This window comes from Chiloscyllium plagiosum, unplaced genomic scaffold (assembly GCF_037043375.1).
Source record: "Chiloscyllium plagiosum isolate Xiang-an unplaced genomic scaffold, Cpla_swu_hap1 HiC_scaffold_21, whole genome shotgun sequence".
Classification (NCBI taxonomy): Eukaryota; Metazoa; Chordata; class Chondrichthyes; order Orectolobiformes; family Hemiscylliidae; genus Chiloscyllium; species Chiloscyllium plagiosum.
In genome coordinates this window covers 14,555,344-14,569,049 of record NW_028270159.1, presented here as the reverse complement: position 1 = coordinate 14,569,049, position 13,706 = coordinate 14,555,344, and the positions used below count along the sequence as shown (strand labels likewise).

At 40.6% G+C, this 13,706-nt stretch overlaps 1 protein-coding gene across 1 annotated transcript in view; it reads right to left on the bottom strand.

The window, feature by feature from the left end:
* The window catches only part of ass1 (argininosuccinate synthase 1), a 163,168-nt gene that overhangs the window by 109,749 nt on the left and 39,713 nt on the right, over positions 1-13,706 (bottom strand). Inside the window, exon 4 of the mRNA XM_043720419.2 lies at positions 12,453-12,641. Within this exon, the coding sequence (XP_043576354.1) occupies positions 12,453-12,641 (189 nt within the window). The remainder of the gene's footprint in view (positions 1-12,452; positions 12,642-13,706) is intronic.

Here is a 13,706-nt window from a genome sequence, read left to right as displayed (position 1 = left end):
GGAAACTAGAGGAAACCCATGCAGAAACAGTGAAAATGTGCAAACTCCATACAGACAAGCACCCAAGTCTGGAATTGAACCTGGTGCCTGGTGCTGTGAGACAGCAGTGCTAACCACTGAGTCACCGTGCTCCCCCAAAACTCAAACACTTTTTAATGCCCCACTATACACACAGGCAAGTCCTTTTAAGTCAGAGGCAAGACTGCTACAAACTATTCCACTGGTGGAATTTGCTCTTAGTTATTGAATAGAATATAATCATGTAATTAAAAGCCTTCCCACCTCCAAGCTCACACCCAATGACAGCAGAATACTCCATCTAGTGTGACCTCTCTATGCTCTACACTACATAAAACCAAAGATCCCACATCTTTTTTAACTATGTTTTCAATCTATTTTGCCACTTTCAGCAATTTGTGAACATAGATCTGTGAATTTTTTGCTCCTGCACACCTTTTAGCATTATACCTATGAGTTATTTAATCACAGGATAAGTAATACAAGTATCCACAAATGCCAAGCATAACAACAAAAGTCACAGCTTGATTGCTCAGTGAACTTTAATTTGCACTGTGGTGAATTTGGAGACTGGCAGCAAGTTTAATCATTCTCTTGCACTCTCCATCTTAGTCTCCAAAATTAATTCACCCAAATTTATACCCAGCCTATCTCTCTTCGCCTACCTACACCCATTCTCTCAACTTTAAAAAATACTATACTCACTTCTCACACCGCTTTCCTACAATCCCACTACATCTATCAACTCTCCTAGAAAAAAAAACAACCCCAGGTTATTTATGATCAAAGCTTAATACTTCCAAAATTCATCATTTTAAAGCCCTCGCTCATCATGACAATTCCTCAGCTGCTAACTTGCAATATATTCCCTCAGCTTTACTTTTGATTCTCTTGTTCCCTCACAAAATGATCAGTTCCTTGCTCTTATTGCTTCTCTACTATATAAATGCACAGTCTCCAAATTCATTTTTACAAGTCTGGAGACACATATGTGTGTTGTTAGTGTATAACTAACTTAGTAATTACTAGAATTAGCTTTACCCTATCAAACAATGCCATGCTTAAGTTTCCGCAACTTAGAAGAGCCACCATTTCAGGATCTTACTGAACAGTAGAGTTGCCACCAAGCAGCTTCTTATTTGTAGAATCAGTTCTCAAGTCCTATTTTCTTAGTGCTCCGGTTTCAAATTTAACACATTCAAGAAACTTTCATATTTGCTCATTTACAAGATGGAGAGCATCAATGTGATTGTTTTCGCTATCCTTCCCGTGCCTCACTACTCTTAATTTAAGCCTCTCCAATTCACCAGTTCCATACTCCCTTTCTCTGCCGTTCCTCCTCAATCTCCTATTTGTTTCAAGCTTATCTGATCAACAAAACTTATCAATAAACTCCCCTTTTTCTGGTTCCCATGGTAACTGACTGTCAGTCGTTCTCAATTGCCAGACAAATGATAAATTATGGGCTGCCAGGAATGAAAACAAAAAACTTGGAAACTACAGGGCTGTCATAAAAGTAGCACTAATTCACAAATGCCCTTGCCTGGCTAGCCTTGTAGTGACATTTTACCGCTCTCAGTGCAGTATGGATTAGCAATAAATACTGTCCAGAATTTCCAAAATTCAAACAGCACAAAAGGAAGCTTTACGTAAAGGTTAAGTTTATATAGAAAACAAATATAATTGAAGCTGCAGCAATGCAAGAAGCAGGTTACCTTTCAGCCCTTCACCATTGCTACTTTGAACTCAAATGAACAGCTCACAAGTGACTCTCTAATATTTTGCATTTCTTTTTCCTTTCCAGTAAATGAGCAAGAATGAAAGCAGCCAGTTTCTGTCCAGTACTGTTTATATTAGAATGGTCAAACCAACTTCAATCAGGCCATTTTCAAAGTGACATGCACATGCGTACTGTGTGTCCAGGTCTTGAAATTACTAGATTATAAAATGGTTATAAATTGAAATGACTCACTCCATTACTTCAACAGAAATTGTCACCTGCTTATTTTAAACAATTAAATATTTCACAGATATAGTGTGCAGGGAATTTTTCAAATGAGTCTGAGATCCATGCACCAGCTTCCCATAGTGTAATTTTAGGAGCTATGTATTCAGCAGATGGAAGAAATAAGCCTCACCTGCTGCACAGCACATGATGATTAGGTTGCATCATCTGTTCAATAGTTTATTTGTAACATATTCATTAATGCTGAATGGTTGATAATACTGGCAGCATCAGACTTGATTCATTGTACTTTTGTATTTAATCTGTAGCCAACTTGTTCAGCATTGTACATATGTGCTTTTAGTAGAATCATAAGTGTACAGAGGCAATTTGTTTTTTTTTCCTCTGCAATGTACCAAAACATGCCCATCTGCTCCCCCACAATGTACCAACACTACAGATAGAGAAACTTCTCTACAGCAAAACCAGTCACAGCAGCCTCAGGATAGCTTACAGAGGGCAGACATACCTGTTAGTACTGGGCTTAGTGAGTGAGGATCAAATAAATTTAATGTAATTACTCATTTAAGGAACAAAAACCTGCTGAAATTACACATTGGGACGACACATCAAACAGGCATATTTTGTTGGATCTTTTCTCAGCAAGAAAACATGCCATACAGTCAAACCTCAAGGATATCTGGAGAAAAATTCACCTTTCAAATACACGTTCAAAGTTAGTGTTAAATAGGCAGTGAGCAAAAAACACAGGAGTGGGCAGTATTTTTCTTTTTCCCTTGATTAGGTACAATAACTGAACTGCATGGAGAAACAACGTCCAAAACTATGTATTAACAGCAATAATTAGCTTCATATATGCCCTGATACTTAAAGCACTTCGGGTGAGATTTCAGTCCGTTTATTTGTTTTGAATTTATTAACTTGAACTTTCATTTGCTTGCATTGATTCATTTGCATAGTTTAAAACAGAAGTGTCAATTTTGGCTCAAATCTGTTCTGATGTGGTTTAGACTGATACAAGTGGTGTCAGCTCTTGCCACATAGATTCCACATAATCCAATGCAACTCAGAAGAAAACTTGCCAGGATTCACTATGGCTCACACCCTGAAAGGCCAGCAAGTTTACCTCCATTTTAAATTTGAATAACTTATACTTTGGGAACTGTCATAAGCTTTGCTCAACTCCAGTTCATCAGTCTCTAATGTCAATGTGTAATAAATACTAAACTACCTTTCTAGGCCTTGTCCTCACTGGCATAAGCACCTACATAAACAAGACCATTGCCACAATATTATAGCATTACCACAGTAACATGAACTATTAAACCCTTAGTTGGGATCAAGAACTCAAACTATGTACAGGGAGGTATCTAGTAAAGAGCACAAGATGGGTCAGTCCGAGAGGAATGGGAACAAAAGGACAATGTCACTACCCTCAATCAACACAAAGAGTTTCAGATCATTAAGTTATATACTGTTCATGACAACATATAATTCAGCGATAGGTTAATCTGCACTGCTGCAGCATTCCTTTAAACTCCAGAGACTGAATTTCCCATTTTCAGGCAAAGTGTTGCTCAGACCAATTTTTCACGTGCAATCTTTGGCTCATCATCCCATTGATTATGCATCTTGACTCTAAGGTACCTGTTCTCACAGAATCACACAGAGGAGGCAGAAATGCTCACTACTTCCAGGTTATTCCAGTGCTCATGCTGCTGACATCATACTTAAAATATAGTTGCACACTGTTTCAGCTTTCTACTACCATGCTCACCCAACATGACTAAAGATATGGCCCAGAAAGGCAGGCTAGTCAGTTCAGCTGAAGGCGCTGATGGATGAGGTGGTGGAGCGGAGAAGTGCTCCTGTTGACTAGCAAAGGAAGCCATGCCACCTGATTCAGCTGGCCTGAACCAAGATAGTGGCTTAATATATACACCCATACACACACACACACTACACATCTCAATATTTCAAGAATTATGCCCATTCAATGGTTCTCAACAATCCAATCCTCCCAAATTACAAAACATTTCTGTCATCTGTGCTCCTATTCACTCACTCGTGACACCTCATCATTTCTCCTGCTCATACTAACGGTTCTTTTATCTACTTCCACCACACTCAATTCTTTCTTTTAGCTCATTGCAAGAAAGAAAAGACAACTCCGAACCAGACCAGAGGTGCCATAAGGCCCCTCGTGACACAAGGAGAAACTCTTCAATGCAGCCAGAGAAGACTGCAACCATTCACACGGGGACAGGGAGGCCTCCGTGGGCAACCAACCCAGGAAGCTTCATTGTATTATGCTACTCGGCTATCGCATTCCTACCACAGCTGACCCATTCTTATCCTGAAGCTTTTACCCCTCTGAAACAACTAACTGTCTCTCTTTTCATGTGCAGGCACTAGTTGCATCCAGTAAATCTCCACTAAAAGTGACCAGTACCAAAGACATTCAGCTCCACCTGGGCCACAGAGGAATATGCACCAAAAAAGCCTTCACCTGGATCTTTCACAAGCTCAGAGACTTTCACTTGGTGGGTTCTTTATCTAGATTAGACTAGGGAGCATAATCTAGTCAGCACATCACTGACAGATATCAGCTGGTTGAGGAAGAAATACCCAGGTCTCTGACATTGTCAGAACTGCAGGAGACCTGGCAGAAGACAATCCCGTGGGCTTGGCCATTCAGGACTTTGTCAAAATGCAAAGACAAACACAGAGGCAGCAAGCGGGTTTGTGAGGGGGAACTGGCAAACTTCATCAAAAGATGGAAGAGTCCACGAGCATTTTCTATATTATGCTAGCTTCAGCATGTGCATGCCTGGCTGTCTCTAAGGATGGTTCTCAGAGTCTGCCAGATTTGGTCCAAAAGCAGTTGATGGTGTAGTGGCTTGCCAATGCTGACTTGCATGGACAATGGTTGGAGGAGGATGGTGGGGAATTGTGAAGAAAACAGAGTTGGATGATGCACACAAGAACAAGCTGCTGCTGCCAGGGAATCATTCTGACTTTCAAGCTGGGAACTGGATTTTCAGGGAAGGAGCAGAGGATTGGAAGTGGAACATAAATAAAGGGAGTCAGGCTAATAATGAGAATACATGGAAACAAGGTAGTCATTGCTTAAAAATCAGATACTGAGCTTATTATTTAAAGCTTAAAGGGAACATCAGAAAATCGTTTTCATAACATCTGTATTTGCACTTTCGTCATATTCTCCCAACTATCTCCGCATTGCCCGTGTTGCTCAAGGGTATGAAAAATTCTGCCCAAGGTGTTTCAAATGAGTGGCAGATGGTGGTGGTGGTGGTGGCGGGGTAGTTCGTAACTTATCTGTTGTGGCAAAGAACAGAATTACTTCACTTTAAATATATATGTTCACTGGGCTGATCCTGGTTAAGGAGGGACTGTCTTATGAGGAGAGGTTGTGTAGCTTGAGGCTACACCCATTGGAATTTAGAAGAATGACAGACAACCTTATTGTAACATAATCAATTCTTAGGGGTTTTGACAGGTCAGATGCAGAAAGGTTGTTTCTTTTGATCGGAGAGTCCAGGACCAGATGGCATGATCTGACAGGAAGGGATCACCTATTTAAAGACAGATGAGGAGGAAGTTCTTCTCTTGAAGGATAGTGAATCTGTGCCGCAGAAGACTATCAAGTCTGGGTCATGACATACATTCAAGGCTGAGATAGGCAGATTTTTAATCAGTAGGTGTGGTGTAAAATTATGTCCCAATACATGTGTGAATCATAATGTAACACATGTATTGGGCCAAGCAGTGGAATGTGGTGAAACGGTTAAAAATTATGTCCCAATACATGTGTGAATCTAACCGGAATGGAGGTGTTGCTTAGTCCCGTGTGAATCTTATTACACACCTCCCCGTGTGAATCTTCTTATCTGTATGTAACCAGAATGGAATGTGTTTTTTAGCCTTGCTCTGCTGTTCACATGAATGTTTATATCTGGAAAAGAGTATATCAGCTGGAAAAGTCTCCAGTTCGGTGAGTCTGCTCCGGGGTTACGTTTAACCGCCGAGCGTGGGTTGTTGGCAACCGCTCTACGAGAACTGACGGCTCCCAGTTCCGGTAACATGTAGAGTGAGTATAAGCCAGACCCGTTGTGGCGACGCTGCGGGGAATAAAATGCCCATATTCTAGCAGACTCGCCTCTTGGTCGTTTGTTCTGTGTCAGACTACTCTCCTACGAACTTGACCTTGAGAATTTTTTTTAAAACAGTAGGGGAAATCAAAAATGATAAGGAAAAGACAGGAGAGTGGAGTTGATGATTAGCAGATTAACTATGATCTCATGGAATGGTGGAGCAGATTAATGGGTTGACTGGCCTATGTCTGTTGCTTTATTTTATGGTCTGAAGGTAACTGGTGGGCTCCTCTGAATTCTGCCTTAACTACCTGTCTGAAATGAATGGAATGCATTGGCTGGTGAGGAATAGATGTGGAAATTTGACACCAAAAGCTCAACAAGAATTAGGTTACTGGGAGGGTTTGGAACTTGGCAACAGAGGCCTGAATTATCCTTAGAGGACTCAGGGGAGCAGATCTTAAATATCATCGGTTAGTCTGCTTGTAGCTGTCTGCAGCTGGTGATAAAACTGCTGAATTTATAATAGCTAGATTTTAATCCTAAAGCCACAGTTGAAATATTAGTCAAGGGGCCCAATGTTATTAATGGATCCAATACATATACTAAAGAATTGTCACACCAGCTTCCTGCAGGTGCTTTTGTTGACAACTTAAAGGAGAAGGCTAAAATCAGGATCAGTGAGAAGCAAGAAGGAAACTGTGGAAGGGCGCCTCATGAATGAATTTTAACTGCCCCACTCCATCCTAATGTTTTAGTTTGCCGGTACAATTTTAATCTGATTATCATTCTTTGGCTGTTGAGAATATTGTGTTGTTCTGAGGATGCAATTGGATGCTGCTCAATTAGCACTTGCATTGCAGAATACTCTGGATACATAGTGCCACCAAGTGGAATGACACAAAACAGGCACACTCTTTAGCACAATACTACTCAACAGGAAAGCAGTACTGTGCACTCTGAGCTAATCTATCGGCCAAATCCAACAGACAGTGAGAAAAACAATTAAAAATTCAACTTTTCATATACAATAGTTTGAAAGTTTTGAATACAGGGTAATACATTTAATAAACCTTGTTTAGCTTTGTGAGGGACAGAAGTAAGTATCAATATGCATGAGTGAGTAGTCTCATTTTTTTCGGTCCTTGGATCTCAACTTTTGGTTGGGGAAAGGTCTTTGAATTTTCAGTACACCAATGTTCATATTCTCCAATAATATGTTTTGCCATTTTAAATAAGCTAACCCAGGGAGTTTATCATCAATACCTGATGAATGATTGATCATTCGACCATCATCATTAACTTGACATAGTAAAGCCCAAAAGCAAAGCAGACATGGGGATAGGTGAGTTTTGCAAGCTAGTTGTAGGCAAGCTTGTTAAGAGGCCAACCTCATTTCTCTGGGACTTCATTCCAGTTATTTAAGAAGTTTTTGGATCCTCTATATTCAGGTACCACCCACCATTTTTAAAGGTCTCTTGACTTAGCAAAAGTCTGACCCTCAGCTCCGAAAGTTTGACTATCCATTCAACTGACATGTCATGAAGGATACAAAAAACCACACTAACTTTAAAATGGAGATGAAAACAGTAAAAGATTTGAAGTCCTAATTTATTGCAGCTTTACTTTTTAACTGAGTAAAACTACAATTTAGCCAAGAGAAACACTTTCTGTTGAAGACTGAGAAAGCAGTTTAAAAAAAAGTATTTGGAATCCTGGAATTTATAAATAGACTATAAAGATATAAAAGCAAGGAAATTATGATAAAACTACATAAAACACTAGTTCAGAATCAACTGGAGTATTCTGTAAATTCTGAGAACCACATATTAAAAGAGGGTCTGAGAGCATTAGAAAGAGTGCAGAAATGATTCATAACCATGATTCAGAGACAAGGAACTTCAATTTTGCAGAAAAAATAGACAAATTAGGATTGTTTTCCTCAGAGAAGAAAAGGTTGAGGAGATTTTAGATTAGATTAGAATTTTTTTTTTTTTTTAAGATTAGATTCCCTAGAGTGTGGAAACAGGCCCTTCGGCCCAACCAATCCATACCGACCCTCTGAAGAGTAACCCACCCAGACCCATTTCCCTCTGACTAATGCACCTAACACTATGGGCAATTTAGCAGGGCCAATTCACCTGATCTGCACATCTTTTGGACTGTGGGAGGATACTGGAGCACCCGGAGGAAACCCACTCAGACATTTGATTCCAAACCATGAAGAATCTGGCTAGAGAAAACAGCAAAAATTATTCCCATTGATGGGAAGGATTTAGGTGATCAAAACAAGAAGCAAAAACCACTTTTTAATTGATAGAATAACAGGTGGAGACACTCAAATGCTACGAGCATGTTTACCCTTTAATTCCAAAATGTGTTGTTTTTTAAAGTGCACTGCTGCAAAGACAAAATGACTGCAGATATAAATTCAGTGTTTCAAAGGCAAATATTCTTTATAGTAATGATGGAATGCGATTTCTAAAGATGTCAAAGAAACCTCAAACAGAGAGTGAAAGAACGACTTGAGATAATTAAGGGGTGACTGTTCCAACTCATCTTTCAGACATTTTGTGCTTTTAAAAGAGAGCTTCAATACTAGTTATTGTGCCATGGAAGTCACAGTTAGAGAATGGCCAGGAAGCGTAAGCACCCCTGCACTGCAGGTAAAGAAAAGATCTTCAAAGTTTGTGAGAAGATTTGTAGCTCGGGTGCTCGTAGTTGTGGTTCTGTTCGTCGAGCTGGGAATTTGTGTTGCAGACGTTTCGTCCCCTATCTAGGTGACATCCTCAGTGCTTGGGAGCCTCCTGTGAAGCGCTTCTGTGATCTTTCCTCCGGCTTTTGTAGTGATTTGAATCTGCTGCTTCCGGTTGTCAGTTCCAGCTGTCCGTTGCAGTGGTTGGTATATTGGGTCCAGGTCGATGTGCTTATTGATTGAATCAGTGGATGAGTGCCATGCCTCTAGGAATTCCCTGGCTGTTCTCTGTTTGGCTTGTCCTATAATAGTAGTGTTGGCCCAGTTGAACTCATGTTGCTTGTCATCTGCGTGTGTGGCTACTAAGGATAGCTGGTCGTGTCGTTTCGTGGCTAGTTGTGTTCATGGATGCGGATCGTTAGCTGTCTTCCTGTTTGTCCTATGTAGTGTTTTGTGCAGTCCTTGCATGGGATTTTGTACACTACATTGGTTTTGCTCATGCTGGGTATCGGGTCCTTTGTTCTGGTGAGTTGGTGACTTCACAGATACAGACAAGAAATTGCGCACCAAAAATTGTTAATTTCAAAAACCACCAATCAGGAATGGGCCTGGACCATAGAACAGGCCATCACCACAGGACAGAACAGGACCACACACTGCAAAAAAAATGGCACTAAAAGAAAAAATGGCCAAACTAACACACAACAGAGAGGACACCACAACACACACCTGGGTTAGAAACCTCTCCCACAGACAGCTCACAGACATGGAAAGAACAATACTGGCCAAGGGACTCAATTACAACCACAAGGACGCCAAGACAGCAGACTTCCTAGCAGCACTAGAATGCACACTCCGGAACAATGGACTGACAGGAGAGACACAACAGACAGTGAGACAAAGTATCATTCCTCTGATAACAAGGAAAAGACAAACAGATAATCTCAACACAAAGGAGAGGGAAGCACTAAACTCGCTAAGAAACGATAAGAACATAATCATACTATCAGCAGACAAAGGCAGAATGACGGTCATCCTAGACAAAGCAGAGTACATTCAAAAAGCGCAACAACTACTTGCAGATATCAACACCTACCAAAAGAGGGAGTTTGACCCCACCCCACAGCTCACCAATAGGATAAGCAACACACTGAGGAACCTACAAAAACAAAAATGGACAGATAACCAGGTCGGACCTACAAAGAATGAAACCTGAAAGCAACAACACCCCCAGATTCTATGGACTACCTAAAGTGCACAAACCAGACATCCCACTCAGACCCATAGTATCACTACCAGGGACACCATTACATAAACTGGCTAAAGAACTACAACAGGAACTGAAACACCTAATCAGCGGATCCAGACACTCTATACAATCAACACAGGAATTCTTGGACATCATCAGAAATACACACATAGACAAGGAAGAAACCATGGTCTCATTTGATGTAACAGCACTGTTCACCTCTATCGACAAAACCCTAGCCAAAGAAACAATAGCCAACCTGCTGGACATACAGAACAGACAACAGGACGGTGAACCTATTAACAAAGACGGCATACTCAAACTACTGGATCTGTGCCTCACAACACACTTCACATTCAACAACCAAATATATGAACAAATCAACGGCACACCCATGGGCTCACCCATCTCTGGACTCATAGCAGAAGCGGTAATGCAAAGATTAGAACAAACAAACAAACAAACAAACAGTCTTACCGCAAATTCAATCCAAACTCATATGTGGATGACACCTTTGTAATTAAAAATACAGAAATAGAGAACACACACCAGATCATCAACGCCACACTCACAGGAATCAGATTCACTAGAGCGGAAGAAAAGGACAACCAACTCCCATTCCTAGACGTGATGGTACAGAGAACACCGAACGGAGAATTCACCACAAAGGTATACAGGAAAACCACACACACACAGACCAAGTCCGGAACTACGAAAGCAACCACCCCAACATACACAAAAGAAGTTGCATCAAGACACTGCTCAAAAGGGCCACAACACACTGCAGTACACCAGAACTGCAAAAAGAGGAAGAAGAACACCTCTACAATGTATTCGCCAAAAACGGATACCCGCGCAATTTCATCAACAGATGCCTAAGGGAAAGGCAACGGAACGAGGACATGCTGCAACCCAAAGGACTAGCCTCACTACCATACGTCAAGAGCATTTCTGAACTGACAGCCAGACTACTGCGACCACTAGGACTCATAACAGCACACAAACCAACAGCCACTCTCAGACAACAACTCACCAGAACGAAGGACCCGATACCCAGCATGAGTAAAACCAATGTAGTGTACAAAATCCCATGCAAGGACTGCACAAAACACTACATTGGAAAAACAGGAAGACAGCTAATGATCTGCATCCATGAACACCAACTAGCCACGAAACGACACGACCAGCTATCCTTAGTAGCCACACACGCAGATGACAAGCAACATGAATTCGACAGGGACAACACTACTATTATAGGACAAGCCAAACAGAGAACAGCCAGGGAATTCCGAGAGGCATGGCACTCATCCACCGATTCAATCAATAAGCACATCGACCTGGACCCAATATACCGACCACTGCAACGGACAGCTGGAACTGACAACCGGAAGCAGCAGATTCAAACCACTATAAATGCCGGAGGAAAGATCTCAGAAGCGCTTCACAGGAGGCTCCCAAGCACTGAGGATGTCACCTAGACAGGGGACGAAACGTCTGCAACACAAATTCCCAGCTCGATGAATAGAACCACAACAAAGAAAAGATCTTTTTCCACACCAAGTGTTGGAAGCCATTTTGAAATGAATCAGGACAAAGGAATTTCAATCAGCCCACAACATCAAGAATCTTGAGAAATTGACTATTCAACTGTCAAAGTCAGCATTACTGATACAACACAATAACAACCACAATCCATCTTTTGTGCTCTTCATGAAAAATTTAGACTGTTCCATATCACATTTTCTTTGAATTCATCTCTTATTTATAATCTGTGTGCAGCGTTATTATTTCTTCTCAGATATGGCAATGAATAAACTCATTCTTCTTGTTAATTTAAGCCTAATTGAAACTAACTCCTTTTGAAAAGCAAGTTAATTTGGGTGTGGAAGAAAGATATCTACAAAAGAAGGGATCAGATTTTTAAAACTACCTGTTGCAACCAAAGACATCCAAACTATCTATGTAGCAATTCAATCTGATTATCAGGTCCAAATCCAAAATTGACTAGCTTTACTCATTTTCCTTTTTGCAAAAAGGTTTGTAGAGTATCCTTATCCATTAGAAACTAAACCACAAGAAATATCAGCTGCATATGTGAGGTTAACTGGAAGGAGTGGTGAAGATTTACAATGACCAATGCCATACCTGTAAAGTTCAGAGTGATTTCCTCCCCTAACACCATACCTTATCGGATGAGACTCGTTATCTACATGGTTCAAGCCCTTCCCCACCAAGCCTTGTCTATAAACCCACTAAAGTAAATATTTTCATGAAAACCAGTTGTAGTTATACTAAAACAAGTATTTTGAGCTATTGGATATGAAGGTAGATTGATATAGTGACAGACTATAACTTTGAGGAGAAAATGAGAGAGTAACACTTTTTTGGAATGGATTGGCATCAACTCACCTTCCCAGTGGCTCCATGGGACACAAACTGAGCTTTCTCCTGTTTTGCAATCTTAACCTGGCCTCGAGCAATACAGGGTCTAGCTAGTGATGTTCCGAGGAAGTATCTGTCTTCATAAACAGCATTTGACTGAACCCATGGCCAGATGAACTCTTCTACAAATTCTTTCCGCAAATCTTCAATAAAAACCTGTAACCAAAGCACAAAGCACATTTCTACTCATAATGTATTTTTTGTAAGAATAGCATAAAAAGAAGAAAACCTGCTGTCCAATTTCTGTTTGAATGCCTTTACTTTAATAGCAAAAAGATAGTCACATCAACTCACTACCTTGGAACAACTGGCTGTTACCAGGTACTAAGGCCCTACCTGTGCTGACAGGAGTTTCCAGTAAACACTGTACACAACCCACTGGCCTGATGAAACACAGAACAAATGCCTGCCTATGATCTATAATGACTGCTGGGTCACAGCAGCGTAGAAAAATCGCCTTGCCCTTACAAGATCAGGCAAATGCAAGTGTTTTGCAAAAAAAAGGTTTATCTGGTCTTTCTCTATCTTGCTCTCCATGCTCAGATCACAATTGTGAATCTGGCTGCGGTAAATGGAAACAACTTTCCCAAAACGATGGCCTTCAAAGCATCAATTGCCAGACAACACACGTTAAAATAGAGACTCTTCTCCCAGGATGAAATCTGGTGAACTTCCATTCTTTGTGAACCAAAATTTGTTTCCAAATACATTTCTCAGAACCTTGAATGCTCCAAAAAGATCACCTCTCATTCTCCAAAGCTCCAATGGATATAGCTGTTCAGTCATTCCTTCTATGGTAACACCCCCATTCCAGCAATCAATCAGTCTAATGAAACTTTTCTGCACTGTTTCAAATGCACTGAAAACTTTGATCAAAGTTACAATACTGTACTTAGTACTCAAGATGCATAAGGCAGTAAAATCACAAGTGGAGCATAACATCTCTACTGTTATATTCCCTTTGCAATAAAAATCAAAGTCCATTTGGTTTCATACTCATTTGAAATACTTGCCTACATCATAATTCATGCAGCAAAACATCCAGATCCCCTGTAACTCAGAGTTCAGCAATTTCCCTCAATTTAAAATGCAGCTTTTCTATTTCTCCTACTAAAGTGGACAAGACTATATTTTCCCAAATGATATGACATCTGCCAAACTTTTGCCCACTCATTTAACCGGTCTACAACTCTTTGCAGACTGATCTCCTTTTCACAACTT